This window comes from Podarcis muralis, chromosome 1, assembly GCF_964188315.1.
Source record: "Podarcis muralis chromosome 1, rPodMur119.hap1.1, whole genome shotgun sequence".
Classification (NCBI taxonomy): Eukaryota; Metazoa; Chordata; class Lepidosauria; order Squamata; family Lacertidae; genus Podarcis; species Podarcis muralis.
The window spans coordinates 11,968,540-11,982,838 of NC_135655.1; the positions used below are offsets into that span (position 1 = coordinate 11,968,540).

Below are 14,299 nucleotides of genomic sequence, written 5' to 3' on the forward strand. Positions count from 1 at the left end.
CTGATCAGCAAGTCCTAGGCTCTGTGGTTTAACCCACAGCGCCACCCGCGTCCCCTTACCTGGCCCTTAAGTGATGGGCGTGTGTGAACTGGCTCTTGGTGAAGAAGTATTCTTGTCCTTCGCCCAGCCACTCTATTTATCACCAATGGGTAATGAAAGTTTACCCGTGAACTATTGCTGTCCTCTTTCATAGCATCCTGTCTACTCCAAACTTAACACATGCACACGGAAACTCGCCATCCTTTTAAGCATATGTTTTGCAGGTTCACGATTGGAGAGAGGGAGAGGGCCGCTCGCTATGTTATGTAAGACATAATTTAAAATCGGGGGCTTGGTAGCATCTGTCCATTTTGTATTGATTTTTGCAGGGGACTGGAGGGAGGTGAAAGGTCCTCGTGATTTTTGTAAGAAGGTCCTGTGAGAAAGTCTTCGGGGGAAATCTAAAGATTGTGTGTAAGCCTTGCCTTCCATTAACCCCCCGCTGCTGCTCTTCATCAAGTTATTTTAATGACTTTCAAAGCAAGTGAGCGGAAAATGGCTTCTCTGGAACTTTGAGGAGGCTGAGCTACTAAAACGGTTGTTGCTTTCAAAGTGAAACATACCAATAGGAGGATAGCTTGTTAAAAAGACTTTTGTGATTCTGATTTAAAATACGGAGATATTTTAAATAAGGCATTATAGTTACAACTCCCACAAAAGTGAAAATCCTCACCTGCTAAATGCTCTATATTAGTGCTTCTCCTTCTGGTGGTTCCTTTTTCTCTTTTTAAAAAAGCAAGAAGGCTTGGGAGGTTGCTACAGAGGAATAATGATCTGACCCTGGCAGTTTCTGTCTTCAGGTTTTAGTGGAAAGGTTGGTTGCATATTCTTCAATTCCACCAGGTTCCACTGGGGGAGTTAGTATAGAGCTTCTACTTGCTCATTTTCCTCTGCCTCCCCTATAAAGTATCATCTCTCTTAGCCATTATTTTGAGTTGTGAATTGCACCGAGTGCTTTGGCGCACCAGTGTAGCAAACATGGCTAAATGGTGTTTATTTTAAGGTCTCTTTCTCCGCACTTACAGTCACATCGCTGCTTGCTTTCCCCTTTTCATAGAGGGAAAGGTTGGGCCAGGATTGACTGTGGATGTTTTGGTAGAAATCTGGCTCTTGCTGGAAGATTTTCCCCTTGGGAAATAGAAGTGGGGGACGCAACTCAGTGCACCCCAGTTTACCTGCAACCTCACACAATTATTTTATGAGCATCATTCAGTCTTCGTTGTGCGGCATGTAGGAAGTGTTGGACTGTTCCCAGAATGTATAGCTGGGCCCTGTCTTTTTCTTTTTTTTTTTAAGCAAATTAATTATTGGGGAAAGGGCCGTAGCTCAATGGTAGAGCATCTGTGGAAGATCCGTGGCTGAATTCCCCTGCAGAAACCTCAGAGAGTCGCTACCAGCCAGTGTAGACAGCACTCAGCTAGGTGGACCAAGTATTCTCACTCTGTGTAAGGCAATGCACTCTAAATGGGGCTACCTTTGAAGGTGACCCGGAAAGTACAATTAATCTAGTATGCAGTGGCGAGACTGGTGACAGGGAGTGGCTGCCGAGACCATATAACACCGGTCCTGAAAGACCTACATTGGCTCCCAGTATGTTTCCGAGCACAATTCAAAGTGTTGGTGCTTGCTGACCTTTAAAGCCCTAAATGGCCTCGGCCCAGTATACGTGAAGGAGCGTCTCCAACCCCATCTTTCAGCCCAGACACTGAGGTCCTCTTTCAAAAGTCTTCTGCTGGTTCCCTCACTGCGAGAAGCAAAGCTACATGGAACCAGGCAGAGGGCCTTCCCGGTGGTGGCGCCCGCCCTGTGGAAAGCCCTCCCATCTGATTTCAATAAAATAAACAACTATCTGACTTTTAGAAGACACCTGAAGGCAGCCCTGTTTAGGGAAGTTTTTAATGTTTGATGTTTTATCGTGTTTTTAATATTCTGTTCAGAGCCGCACAAAGTGGCTGGGGAAGCCCAGCCAGATGGGCGGGGTATAAATAATATTATTATTATTTTTATCATCCCTTATTTAAAAATGAGCCATATAACACTAAGTGGTATAACGTCCACCTTTCGGCTCTTTCTTTTACTGAAGCGCCAAGTTGCTCCCCACCCCCCACCCCCAGAATCAATTTGTGCCAGTTCCAGTTGCCTCACATCTGCATCCCAGGTTATAACCTTAGATGCAGTTGCTGACCTAGCAGTAAACTGAAGGTAGCAGGAAAAGCCGTAGCTTTGACCCCTGAACCTATCAGCTTTCCTAGTGCCGGCGACATATCCTCCCCCCTTTCAGGTATCAAGTTCAGCATAGTACTGTCTGCTTGCTTGAGGAAAAGAGTGGGCTTTATAGACAGAATGCGATTGCTTTGGATGACAAAGCAATATACAGTATAGAGGCATTCTGTGCCTCCCTTCTAAGGAGCTTAAGATGGTATACTTGGTTCCCTTCCTTTCTGTTTTATCTGCACAGCAATCCCATAAGGAAGGTTAGATCGTGACTGGCTCAAAGGCCACTCGTTTAGCTTTGTGGCTGGGTCGGGGATTTGAACCCAGGTCTCCCTGGCCCAAGCCTGACACTTTCTCTCCACTTCCACATGCTGGCAGAAATAACTCATCTGTTTAAAATTTGGCGGCATTGGTTGCCTCATCACAAAGTAAATCAAGGGTTTATAAATCCTAGGAGTAAAAGCTGTGTCAGTTTGTGCCTACAAATCCACCTCACGATGCTGTCTTAAAAATAAAGGGAAATTTTGCAGATTTTAGCTTACCTGTCCTTGGAGCTGATGGGTTTGAAATAAAAATAGTGGCCTGGCCCCCTGTTTCACATGAACAGCTGAAGAAGTGAATGCACTTCTCAAATGTTTGTTTTGCCTCCTAATGGGTAAAAACGACACCTTTTGAACAGTAAAACTATACTGCCTTCACCATCTGGATGCAGTTTCATTACAGTCTCCTGCCAAAATATAACCCTCGCTTTGAAGACTAAAATGGATACGGTTTGTAAAAATTACAGTGCGACTTTTGGGTTGTGTACCATTCTTGGGAGGGGGCGGGGAGATAGTTTCTACTCGTCCCCCGATTGGTTGGTTTAAATGTCTTTTTAGTTCAAGGTAGCCAACTTGAGATACAAACGGGATTCATTCTTGGTGCCTGCAGCAGAAAATACCAATTAAACCCTCTGTGGTAGCATAACATAAATACAATAGCAAGTGAGAATAATAACGGCAGCCTTAAATCTGTTTATTGAGGCTGGCCGCCTCACCTTGCCCAATGGTAGAGCCGGCCATGATGCTTCCCAGCTCAGTGGAGGAGAGAGCTAGATGCAGAGGTGAGTGGGGTTTTTCTTATAGCAGCCTGATTTCATCCATCCCCCCTGAATTTTGGGGTTGTCCTCAAACACCTCAGAGCTCCCAATGGACACTGGGAAGCGCAGTATCACAGCTGAAGATAACAATCTCATCCAATTATTCAGTACCAACAGTCATCTGTTTACTGATCACATTCGCATCCCACTCTTCCTCCAAGGAGCTCAGGGTGGTATTATATGGGGATTATCCCATATTGCCCTCATGAAAACCCCGAGAAGTTTAGATTAGGTGGACAGGCAAGGTTGTCAAGAGAGAGGTAGGCAGATGTTTGAGCTCAGGGCCAAGTTTAGTGCTGTATCTGCCACACCAGACTTCCTTTCCATAGTGTTGGGAAACGTCTTTTGAAAGGGGAGCCATATTTTTCGCCCACTTCAGGGGGTGTTGGAATGCCATTCTTCTTGCAACGGGGAGTAGAAAGGAGCTCAGTTCAGTTTGTTCCGTAGAAATCTGTGCAAGCCCAAACGTGCTGCCTCTGTTTTGCGATGTACAATTTATGTTGATAATTCCGATTTCACAATATCGCATGGAGAATAGACTTGTGTGCTTCCTTTCAAAATCCCCTCCTGGTTTTAAGCGGCGATTGGCACGGAAGGCGAAGCCTTGTTTTCTCTTCCTCGTTAATTCTGTTTACACGAAGGCCGCGCTCAAAGTGATGCCCTAAAACAGGGCTAATTGAAACAATGCAGGGGTGGAGGCATGCAAATGGAAATGCACACTAACGAATCGCGCCAAGTTCAGATTGACCTAGAGGTAAAGAGCGTGCCAGGGCATTGCCATAGTCACTGGAGATGTTAGCTATTGACTTCACATGACAGTAGCCGGCATTAATAATGCAGCTAGCAAAAAGAAAAAGAAAAAATCCAATCCAACAACCCCAAATTATGAAATCTCCCGTCATCTTTTCCTGCAAACCACATGGATGTGAAATCAATTTCCATTAAGCTAAAATGGAAAATGGATAAATAAAGTGGGAGCGAAAAGTGCAGCAGACAAGGAGATGGTTCATGTTGAGAATGATGGTTAAGCATCTTCCTCTTGTTTTTGTGCGGCTAGCACAGCTTGGCTTAGGGAGAAAGGTTGTCTGCCTTATACTGAGTCAGACCCATTGGTTCATCCAGTCCAGAATGGGGACCCTGTCTGCACTGATAGTAGTCAAAGCTTTCCCAACCTCCCTACCTGAGAGGTTTTTAACTGGAAATGCCAGGGGTTGAATCTGGGCCCACCTGAATGAAAAGCAGGTGTTTTGCTACTGAGCTTGGAGACAGTACACATTGCAGATCATTTTCAAATGTAAATAGCTCAGTTTGTTACAGCCTGGTCTCATAACACCAAGGTTGCAGGTTCCATCCCCATATGGAACAGCTCCATATTGCTGCATTGCAAGGGGTTAGGTTAGATGATCCTCAAGGTCCCTTCCAACTCTGATTCCTTGAACTAAAAACCTGATTGCCATAGAGGGAGCACCTTCATACCTTGCCTTTACAGATCTAATGGCAAGATCTTTTTCTGAGTTTATGCCAGGCGGTGGTGGTGGGGCATAGTATTTTGCAGTCTTTTGGGGCAGGGCCTTCTCAGCTGTGGCCTCCATGTTATGGCACCCTCTCCCGAAGTAGGCCAACCAGTTTAGCATTGCTTGGGGGTAACAGACAGGTAGAAACATGTTTATTTAAACAGGCCTTTGGAGATGAGTTACTACGAAAGAGATGCTGCCGGAGGCTTTCTGTTGTTTTAGCTATTTGCGTGCGGGGGAGGGGGGAGAGAACGTGCATGCAAAACATGGATCCACTTGATTACATCACATTTAAATGTTCAAATGCACAAACTGGTTGCAGTAAGAGAAATAAACAAGACTGCTGTTTACTTTGCAAACCCTGAAAAGTCGAGCAGTTTCTAATGAGGGGCTACGTTTTGCATCGGTGGAGGCTACTGTCATAGAGCAAGCCAGCAGTAAATCACACACTGCTCAAAGTTGGCGTTAACTCTTCATTAGCAAAAACATGATCTTCCCAGACTTGGCTGAGTTTCAGGCCTAATGAGCACCGCTGCCCATCCCTGGTAGGTCTTACTCCCTGAATCAGTTGCTGAGACTGAAAATCCCCAACTCCCCACAGCCATCTAAGGCCCCTCCTCTTCAGTCTTTTTTCAGGCAATCAGAGACTGCACCTGCATGCAGCCTGCCACTGCTACACCCATTTCAGCCCTCTTCTGATTCTGGGAGACATGGGGGAGGGGAGCTTGTCTCAGCAGGAGGGGGAGACCCCCCGTGACACTTACCCAGCCTGATTCATCTCTGCCTCTTGACCTCCCTCTTCCCACTTGCTTGCTTCAGTTTCTCATTCTGATTCTGGACTTCTCTCTACCACAGACTCTTCCTGCTCACTAAGCCCTGTTACCTCTTCAGCTTCCAACACCTCCTCCCAGTCTGCTCCCTCTTCTCCTTCTGACCACTCATCGTCATCCCACCACCACTTCCCAGCCTCTGAACCTTCGTCCCTTGATAGTTCCCCAGCTGGTGCCTCCCACCATTCCTCTGTGCCCAGCCGGCCCTTGACAGCTACTGACTTGCTCCCCCATAAGTTGAGACACAAGCAAAGGGATCTTAATACTCTTGCTAACATTTCTCAGTTGTTTCTCCCAAGTAACAGGCAGAGGTTGGAGTGCATAATAATGGTTGCAGTAGTTGCAGTTGTAGGGCTATGTTAGGGGCCCTACAAGACCCCCCCCCCACACCCACCAGTGTATTCCCATTTGCCCATCTCTTCATCATTCTATGAATATGCAGGTTTGTTGAACAGGAGAAAGATAAATCAGTGCCACGAACTTGCCCATTTCTTGATAAAAATCACTATAAGCACAGTTGGATTTATTGTTCTGCAAAGTACACAGAGTCATATAACCATTGGCAACTGTTTACCTGGAATTAATAATTAGCAGCCTTCATAGCGGGCTCTTAGCAAAGAGCCAGGCATTTGGCACAATAGAAACTCGGCTGCATAGAGCCGAGTTCAAATTGCATTACACAAGGACAATGGCAGCAAATGGCAGTCATTTGAGTTTCTGCCACAGCAAACAATGGGATGCTGGACACTTTCATTTGTTTATTGCATTATTTATTTGGACAGGTGCAAGCTGGCCATGCAAAATTGAATCTTGCTCCTTGATATTCCTTTGCAAAGCTTTGTTGGACCAGTGCATAGGGATAAGCGAAAACATGCCTATCCTAGAGGACTCTAAATCTATTTATGTCTTCATTATTGTAGATTAAACAGTCCACAAAAGTGGAAAGCTCTGTCTTTGCAGTGTGCTACTAAATGAAATTGTTTGGGCCAGGTACAGATGAGTTTTCTGGAAAACTTTCGAATTGGGAAATTTTCTGCAAATTTTTACATTACCTTATGCAAATTTGAATAGGATCATTTAAATTGGAAAGCTTCCAGCTTTCTTCGGAAGATCTTCCAAAGGCCTAGCTTAGTGATCTAATCTAGCACGTATATTTTTCTTGTATTTGGTAAAGAAAGATAAGCACTTTGAAATTGTGTCAGGCTTATGTAGCACAGCAAGCCTGCAATTTAACACAGGGATTATGTTCCAGGGATCGCACCTAAAGCCAAAATTGCATATAGTGAAAACACATTGGGTTCAATGGCAGATGGGATTGCCAAAGTCTGTATTTGCACCCAAAAGTACTTGTGTTCTCTTTGCTGCTGCGTGGAATAATGCATGAACCAGACCTTTGGCTTTAGTAAGTAAAGCATTTTTAACTTACTTAAGAGTGTGTGGTCTGTTCATTGGCAGAGGGTTGGGGGGGGGGGGCAAGAGCTTTAAAGCAGACTAAACAGGATTTGCAAAAGAGTTGTAACAATTTATATTTCATGCTATACTGTTGCTTAATTCTGAGAGTGTTTTTAAACCTGCTGGGTGCTCTCTCCCGCTGGAGAGTGCAAATCCCCGCATTTTGAAAGAAAATACATCCCCCTGCAATTACCTGAAGCCTATTTGGAAGGTTTTGGGGCTTTTGTGAACTACGTGGGCTGGGGTGAATCTCTGCAGGGAGTGATCAGGCTTGAACCCCACATTGTTCAGGAGGGAACCCCTGTCTGCCAGAGAGGCCTTTCAGGGGTCACAAGTGATATCTGGGCAATGGGGGGTGGGGGGAAGCTTTCCCTCTGTGAACACCCTTAACTTATCTTAGGATCCAAGCCTGCATATTTAACTAAATACATTCCCCGCCCCCCATGACACCTCCTTATAGATTTGGTCAGTTTTAACTGCTTTCAGAGCTGCTTTCAGAGCAGTCTGAGGAGAGTTTCTCCTAGAATGAGCAACCACTTTGTAATTAGCCCTGTGGAAATGTCATATAAACCAGCCATTGGACAAACAGTCAGTGTCAACAGCAGCAAAAAGCCTGGTTAAACTTCTAGAAGTTCAGAAGCTTATTATCCAAGGCAGTGTTGCAGTCGCCTAATCCCCACCAACTGTTCTGTGTTCAGTTGCCCTGACAAATTCCGTATAGAAGCCTTCAGGCCTGCCTTTGTTGTGCTGCATCTTCACCCACCCAGCGACTCAGTTTCATCCTTTTTCTTCTTCTCTCACCTGGCTTAAGGTTTTCAACATGCTGCCAAATGAGCCTTGTTCACACATTGCGACAATTTATTTATGTGAAGTATTTCTTAGCTGCTGTTCATCAAAAGATGAACCAGGGCCTTGTGCAAAAGTCTGAATGAAATTCTGCCTATGTACAGATACGATTTTAAACCAACAAATAAACATAACACAATGAAACAAGGAGCCTTTTGCCACCCGAGGCCCTTCTCCCCCTGCTTCCTCTGAGGTAGTTGAGCATGGTGGCAACACAAGAAAGGGCCTTTTCGGTGGTGGCTCCCCACTTGTACAGTGCTCTCTCCCGGAAAGCAAGCCTGGTGCTAAATGCTAAAATATTGCTGTACATTCAGGCCTTTGATCATTAATCTGAAGGGCAGTGAGTGAGCGGGTTTCGGCCTGTTTCGGTGCTCATTTTCCTAAAAGGATTTGCCCTTTTATAATTAATCTTGGATGAGCATGCTTAGCTGTTGTGCTTTATATGGGTTTTTTAAGCTTTATGTTGTAAGTTGCTTTGGAAAACTCCTTGGTGTGAAATGGCAAATGAATGAATAAAAACCCAAAGGCTGAAAAGAGGTTGTAGCGTAATTCCAGAAAATACAGGGGTAACATGTGACTTATTTCCTTCATTCTCACAAGGACTAGATGGTGAGAAATGAAGCCTAGAGTAGGTACATGGCGTGTTTTATGTGCAACCATGATAAGGTGCAGGAACCTTGCCCTCTCTTGCCATTGGTCATCCAGCTGGGAATTTTTAAAGGAGACCAAGTAGGTCAACAGAAGCTAGGATGGTGGTTCTAGACCCCGTATCTCTCCCCCGGTGGCACCAGTTCCTCACCCCCCAGCCCCCAGCCCCAGCATTGCTTTCCCTTTACTGCCATAGTTCTTGGCAAAATATTCTAAACTGATCAAATGTATTTATTGTAACACTATTTCTATGCCACCTCTGTGCCAAATACAAACAGCTTCCAACATAAGCTACAATAGCATTTAAACCATACACATGTATGGAACAATTGGTTGATTGGTTGATTGAAGACTAACATACTGTACTAATTGTTAGGGATGGCTTTTTTGTTTTGCAGAATGGCATTTCAAAGAAATGGGATTTCATGAGGACACATGACAGGTAAATTTTGCAGCATTTTTTTCTTTTACATATTCCTTCAACCAATCAGTTTTCTCTCTCATCTTATCTATCTATCTATCTATCTATCTATCTATCTATCCACTTAACAGTCATATAGCACTTCTGATTGTTCGCATTCATCATCCTTCGTATACCAAACCCTCTCAGGTGAGCCGGTTGTCCTATAAGGCCTGGCATTGAAACTAAGAGTTAGAGCGAGAGTATTGCTTAAGGACATTTGGTGAATTCACAGCAGAGGCAAAATTCAAACCAGAGATTTCCTGAATTATAGTTCAGTCTCTTAACCAGTTTGATCCAATCCATGCATCCATTTGGTTGTGTACAAACAGCAAATCTCTGTGAAAGGTCTGGCACTTATACCATCCTCTCAAAGGGGAACAGTGCACCAGGAAGGAGGTTTCAGCTAGACTAGAAGAGATTTATTTGTTTGGGTTTGGGCTGATATGTTGGTTTTAGCCATACAGGGAAATTCAAAACATGGCTATGCATTCAAGCATACCATCCACCCCCCCAATCTTCATACTGACGCAGTACATTTTCTATATGAACCATTCCTCATTCCCCTCCTAATAGTTTGAATTGGCTTTCTGGGCCAAATCAGATGTGATATTAATAGACTAATAGATGGGGGCTGCATCACACGGAGAGGGTAAGTTTAACCCTTCCCGGCTGCATTCCTATTGAAACCCCCCACGCTGCTGTTAGCCATATACTGTATTGAAAAAAAGCTTTCCCCCGCCTCCCACGCATCTATTATTAAATTTCAAAAGCCCTGACGTGTTTCCAAGTGATGCATTTAGTGTCACGTCTAGTTTGACCCTTGGTTTAGACTGTTTGTATGCCCACAGAGGAAGGGAGTTCCAAAGCCAGGGAACACACTTCAAAAACATCACTGTTCGGCTTGGAGAAGAGAGGCCAGTCTCCAGAGGTTTCCTTTGGGGGATTAGAGAGATCAGTGAATTGCTGGAAATGCAGTACTTCGCTACGCCTTGCTGTTCTCGAACATAATAACTTCATAAATTGTTTCTCCAGCATATAACACTTCATAAGTACTGCAGCTATGATACCTAGCAGCCTTTTAAAGGAGGGGGGGATTACAGAGAAAAGCTCACTAAATATGTTTTCTAGAAGGGCTGGGTGGGGTGTGTGTTTTTTTGCAATTATAGTTTTTAAAGGACTTTTTCACAGGACGTTTTTAAAATAGCTGCTTGCTGTTTTACACGATTGCATAAGGTGCACGTGTCACACCAGTCATCTCTGGTCACAAAACATTTGTTGCCTTCGCATGTGCAGCAGCTGTCATCCGGCAACTTTTTTTGTGACTACAGAGCACAGCATTCAACCGTGAGCATGCCAAGCCATCTTGCTCTGCACTGCAGCCTTTATACCTTTGTAGGAATACAAAGGGCTTCTTCACCCCAGGCCCCTAAGTTTGTCATCCGGAACTGTTAATGCAGAGATCAATTTTATTTTGGGGTAGAACTCGTTGCGGATGCCTCCTGCGCTGCAAGCCTCTTGCGTTCTTTTTTATTTACTTCTTGGCTTGACCAGTTTCGTAATCTGCCCTTTCTCAAACGTGCAGCACGCTTGGGGGTCACCCGATTTGCTTCTCTTTGCAACATACCCAGATCCTTCAACCATTCCTCATAAGACTTGGTTTCCAGACGTTTGATCATCTTGGTTGCCCTCCTCTGCACACCTTCCAGCTTGTCAACATCCATCTTAAATTGTGGTGCCTGGAACTGGTCACAGTATTCCTGGTGCAGTCTAACCAAAGCAGAATAGAGTAGGACTATCACTTCCCTGATCTGATACTGCTGTTGAGGCAACCTAGAATAGCACTAGACAGTGCTAGACAGCATCTTATAAAGCAGAGACATCAACTTGCCAACAAAGGTCCGTATACTTAAAGCTATGGTTTTCCCAGTAGTGATGTATGGAAGTGAGAGCTGGACTATAAAGAAGGCGGATCGCCGAAGAACTGATGCTTTTGAATTATGGTGCTGGAGGAGACTCTTGAGAGTCCCATGGACTGCAAGAAGATCAAACCTATCCATTCTGGAGGAAATCAGCCCTGAGTGCTCACTGGAAGGACAGATTGTGAAGCTGAAGCTCCAATACTTTGGCCACCTCATGAGAAGAGAAGACTCCCTGGAAAAGACCCTGATGCTGGGAAAGATGGAGGGTGCAAGGAGAAGGGGACAACAGAGGACAAGATGGTTAGACAGTGTTCTGGGAGCTACCAGCATGAGTTTGACCAAACTGCGGGAGGCAGTGGAAGAGAGGAGTGCCTGGCATGCTCTGGTCCATGGGGTCACGAAGAGTCAGACACAACTAAACGACTAAACAACAAGAACAAGAATAGCACTAGCTTCTTTTCTTTTCTTTTTGCTGCCTCATCGCACTGTTGACTCATGTTAAGCTTGTGGTCCACCAAGACCCCTAGAACCTTTTCACATGTTGATAGCAGCCAATTCCAGGCATTGGAGGAAGGATTATGGGTGACGGGCGAACTGTTCTGGCCTCTAATACGGATGCTCCATGCACTGAACAAGCAACATAATGCTCACATATTAACTCAACTCCCTTGCATTACAAAGGTATACATGCCACCGACATTGAAAACTCATGTTCATTTCATTGGCGCCTATGCAAAAGAGGTTGCTCCTCTCAGTCAAATTGGCTGTGGCTAATGATGTTGAGATTTGAATTACTGAAAGCATTGTACTACTTTTTTTACAGATTCATTCATTAGTCTTTCCACGTTGTTTACTCCTCTTTTCCTTTCCTTTTTAAAATCACAACTGGAGATCAGTTGCCTTTGCGGTCTCAATTGTGACGCAGTGCGTTAAGCTGTGGGACCATGCTAAAAGAAAGTTTCCTTTTTTAGTAGTGATGCATTCAGATCGCAAAATAAGATATTTTGAATGCGCTCATAATATTCTAAATTTAAGTAATCACTAAAGATAACAAGATTCCAAACTACTTGGCCTTCAATCCCAGGTCCATGCATGTGGTAGAAACTACTGAGCATTTTTTTAAAAAAAACCAGGCTCATTAAATTAGCCAATGTGAGCATATACTGGATCAGTCTTTCCCAAGCTGGTGCCCTACAAATGTTTTGGATGAAAACTGCCGTCAGTACCAACCAGCACTGCTGTCCTAGATAAATACACCTTTCTAAGGTAACATTCATAAGGTACCGTATTTTTCGCTCTATAGGATGCACCCGACCATAGGACGCACCTTGTCTTATGGAGTGAATGCAGGCTCCTTGGCTTCAGCAATAGCAAGCCGAAGCCTCCGGAGCGCAGCGGGAGCTCCCGCTGTGCTCCAGAGACTTCAGGTGGCTATCTTTGAAGCCCGGTGAGCGAGAGGGGTTGGTGCGCACCAACCCCTCTCGCTCTCCAGGCTTCAAAGATAGCAATGCAAAGCCAAGGAGCGCAGTGGGAGCGCTCCCACTGCGCTTCGGAGGCTTCATGTTGCTATCGCTGAAGCCAAGGAGCCTGCATTCGCTCCATAAGACGCACACACATTTCCTCTTAATTTTTGGAGGGGAAAATGTGCATCTTATAGAGTGAAAAATACGGTAGTTTTAAAGCACCTGCCCACCTCTGAAGAATTCATATTGTAAACTGCCCTGTAATAAATAATAGTGTTGTTAACTGCAGTTTGTTAATGGTGCTGGGAGTGGTAGCTCTCTGACAGAGGCTGTGTGTGCACCGTAAATTTAAAGCACATGCTTATGCCCAAAGAATTCTGGGAATTGTAGGTTATCCTTTACAGAGCTACTCTTCCCCAGCACCCTTTAAATGTATGCAAATATGTCTCAAATGCATGTTATATATGCAGCTGAAATGAGAGATCCTTTTACAGGTTTGGGAGGTCTGAGTCGCACTTTTTTCACGTCAGCCCTCAGGCATAGCACCCTTAACCTTTGTGGGCGTAATGATCACGTACAGAAGAGTCCCCGCAAAAACAAGAGGCAAGCCTCAGACTGAGGCAAGGTAAAGGGAGTTTTTGCAGAGTCAAAACGAGAGAGAAAAAACTGTAACATGTTTCCATAAAAACTTCACGCTTTAAAGAATTCTAGGAACCTTCCCACACCTTTCAGGAAGCCTGTAAATCAGAGCTTCCCAAACTTTTTTCATGTTGGTGACACACTTTCTAGAGGAGCAGTTCAGTTTTGCTAGCAAAGGTAAAGGTACCCCTGCCCGTACGGGCCAATCGTGACCGACTCTGGGGTTGTGTGCTCATCTCGCTTAAGAGGCCAGGAGCCAGCGCTGTCCGAAGACACTTCCGGGTCACGTGGCCAGCGTGACGAAGCTGCTCTGGCGAGCCAACGCAGCGCACGGAAACGCCGCTTACCTTCCCACTATAAAGTGGTACCTATTTATCTACTTGCACTTAGGGGTGCTTTCGAACTGCTAGGTGGGCAGGAGCTGGGACCGGATGACGGGAGCTCACCCCACCGCGGGGATTCGAACCGCCGACCATACGACAGTCCTAGGCACTGAGGTTTTACCCACAGCGCCACCCGCGTCCCAGTACTAGCAAACCGGAGGTTAAACTCACCCGTTTCCAGCCCTGGGAGGAGCACGGGGAGCGTTTGCATGACATACCTGCACACGGCAGCCAACACGTGTCACAACACACAGTTTGGAAAGCTCAGCTGTAGACCAACATATTTTATGTATCATGATTCTTGTTTTTTTTGTTTTGTTTTTTAATTGCGACTTTTTGGATGCTGCCACAAAATACCCATTTTTTTAACTTTTGGAGTACTAAATTTAAACAACAGCTGCACACAAAGGAAACCTTTTTGTTCTGTTTTTGTTACTGACGCTTCTCCTAGATCTCCTGCTGTCATACTGTAAGGCCAAAAGGTTCTGGGTGGCCTCCAAACCCCACCCAACGGTCCCACTATTTGTCGAACTGTGTACTATGCAATTCACACAAGACCCTGCAAAATAGCCAGTGCATGTGATAACCCACCTGGGAACTCAATTCATGTTGAAAGCATTGAATACACTGGGCCTGCAACGTACGCTCAGTTTACATATATGTGATCACTACCTTACATGGATGGAGGAATGTAAAGGTAAAGGTACCCCTGCCCGTACGGGCCAGTCTTGCCAGACTCTAGGGTTGTGCG

The 14,299-nt window shown here is 45.0% G+C and overlaps 1 protein-coding gene across 5 annotated transcripts in view; it reads left to right on the plus strand.

Moving 5' to 3' along the window:
- Positions 1 to 14,299, plus strand: part of NUDT14 (nudix hydrolase 14) — a 53,595-nt gene that overhangs the window by 13,766 nt on the left and 25,530 nt on the right. For all 5 annotated transcript variants that reach the window (XM_028746157.2, XM_028745820.2, XM_077923345.1 and 2 more), the window contains exon 2: positions 9,080 to 9,123. In XM_028746157.2, the coding sequence (XP_028601990.2) occupies positions 9,080 to 9,123 (44 nt within the window). The remainder of the gene's footprint in view (positions 1 to 9,079; positions 9,124 to 14,299) is intronic.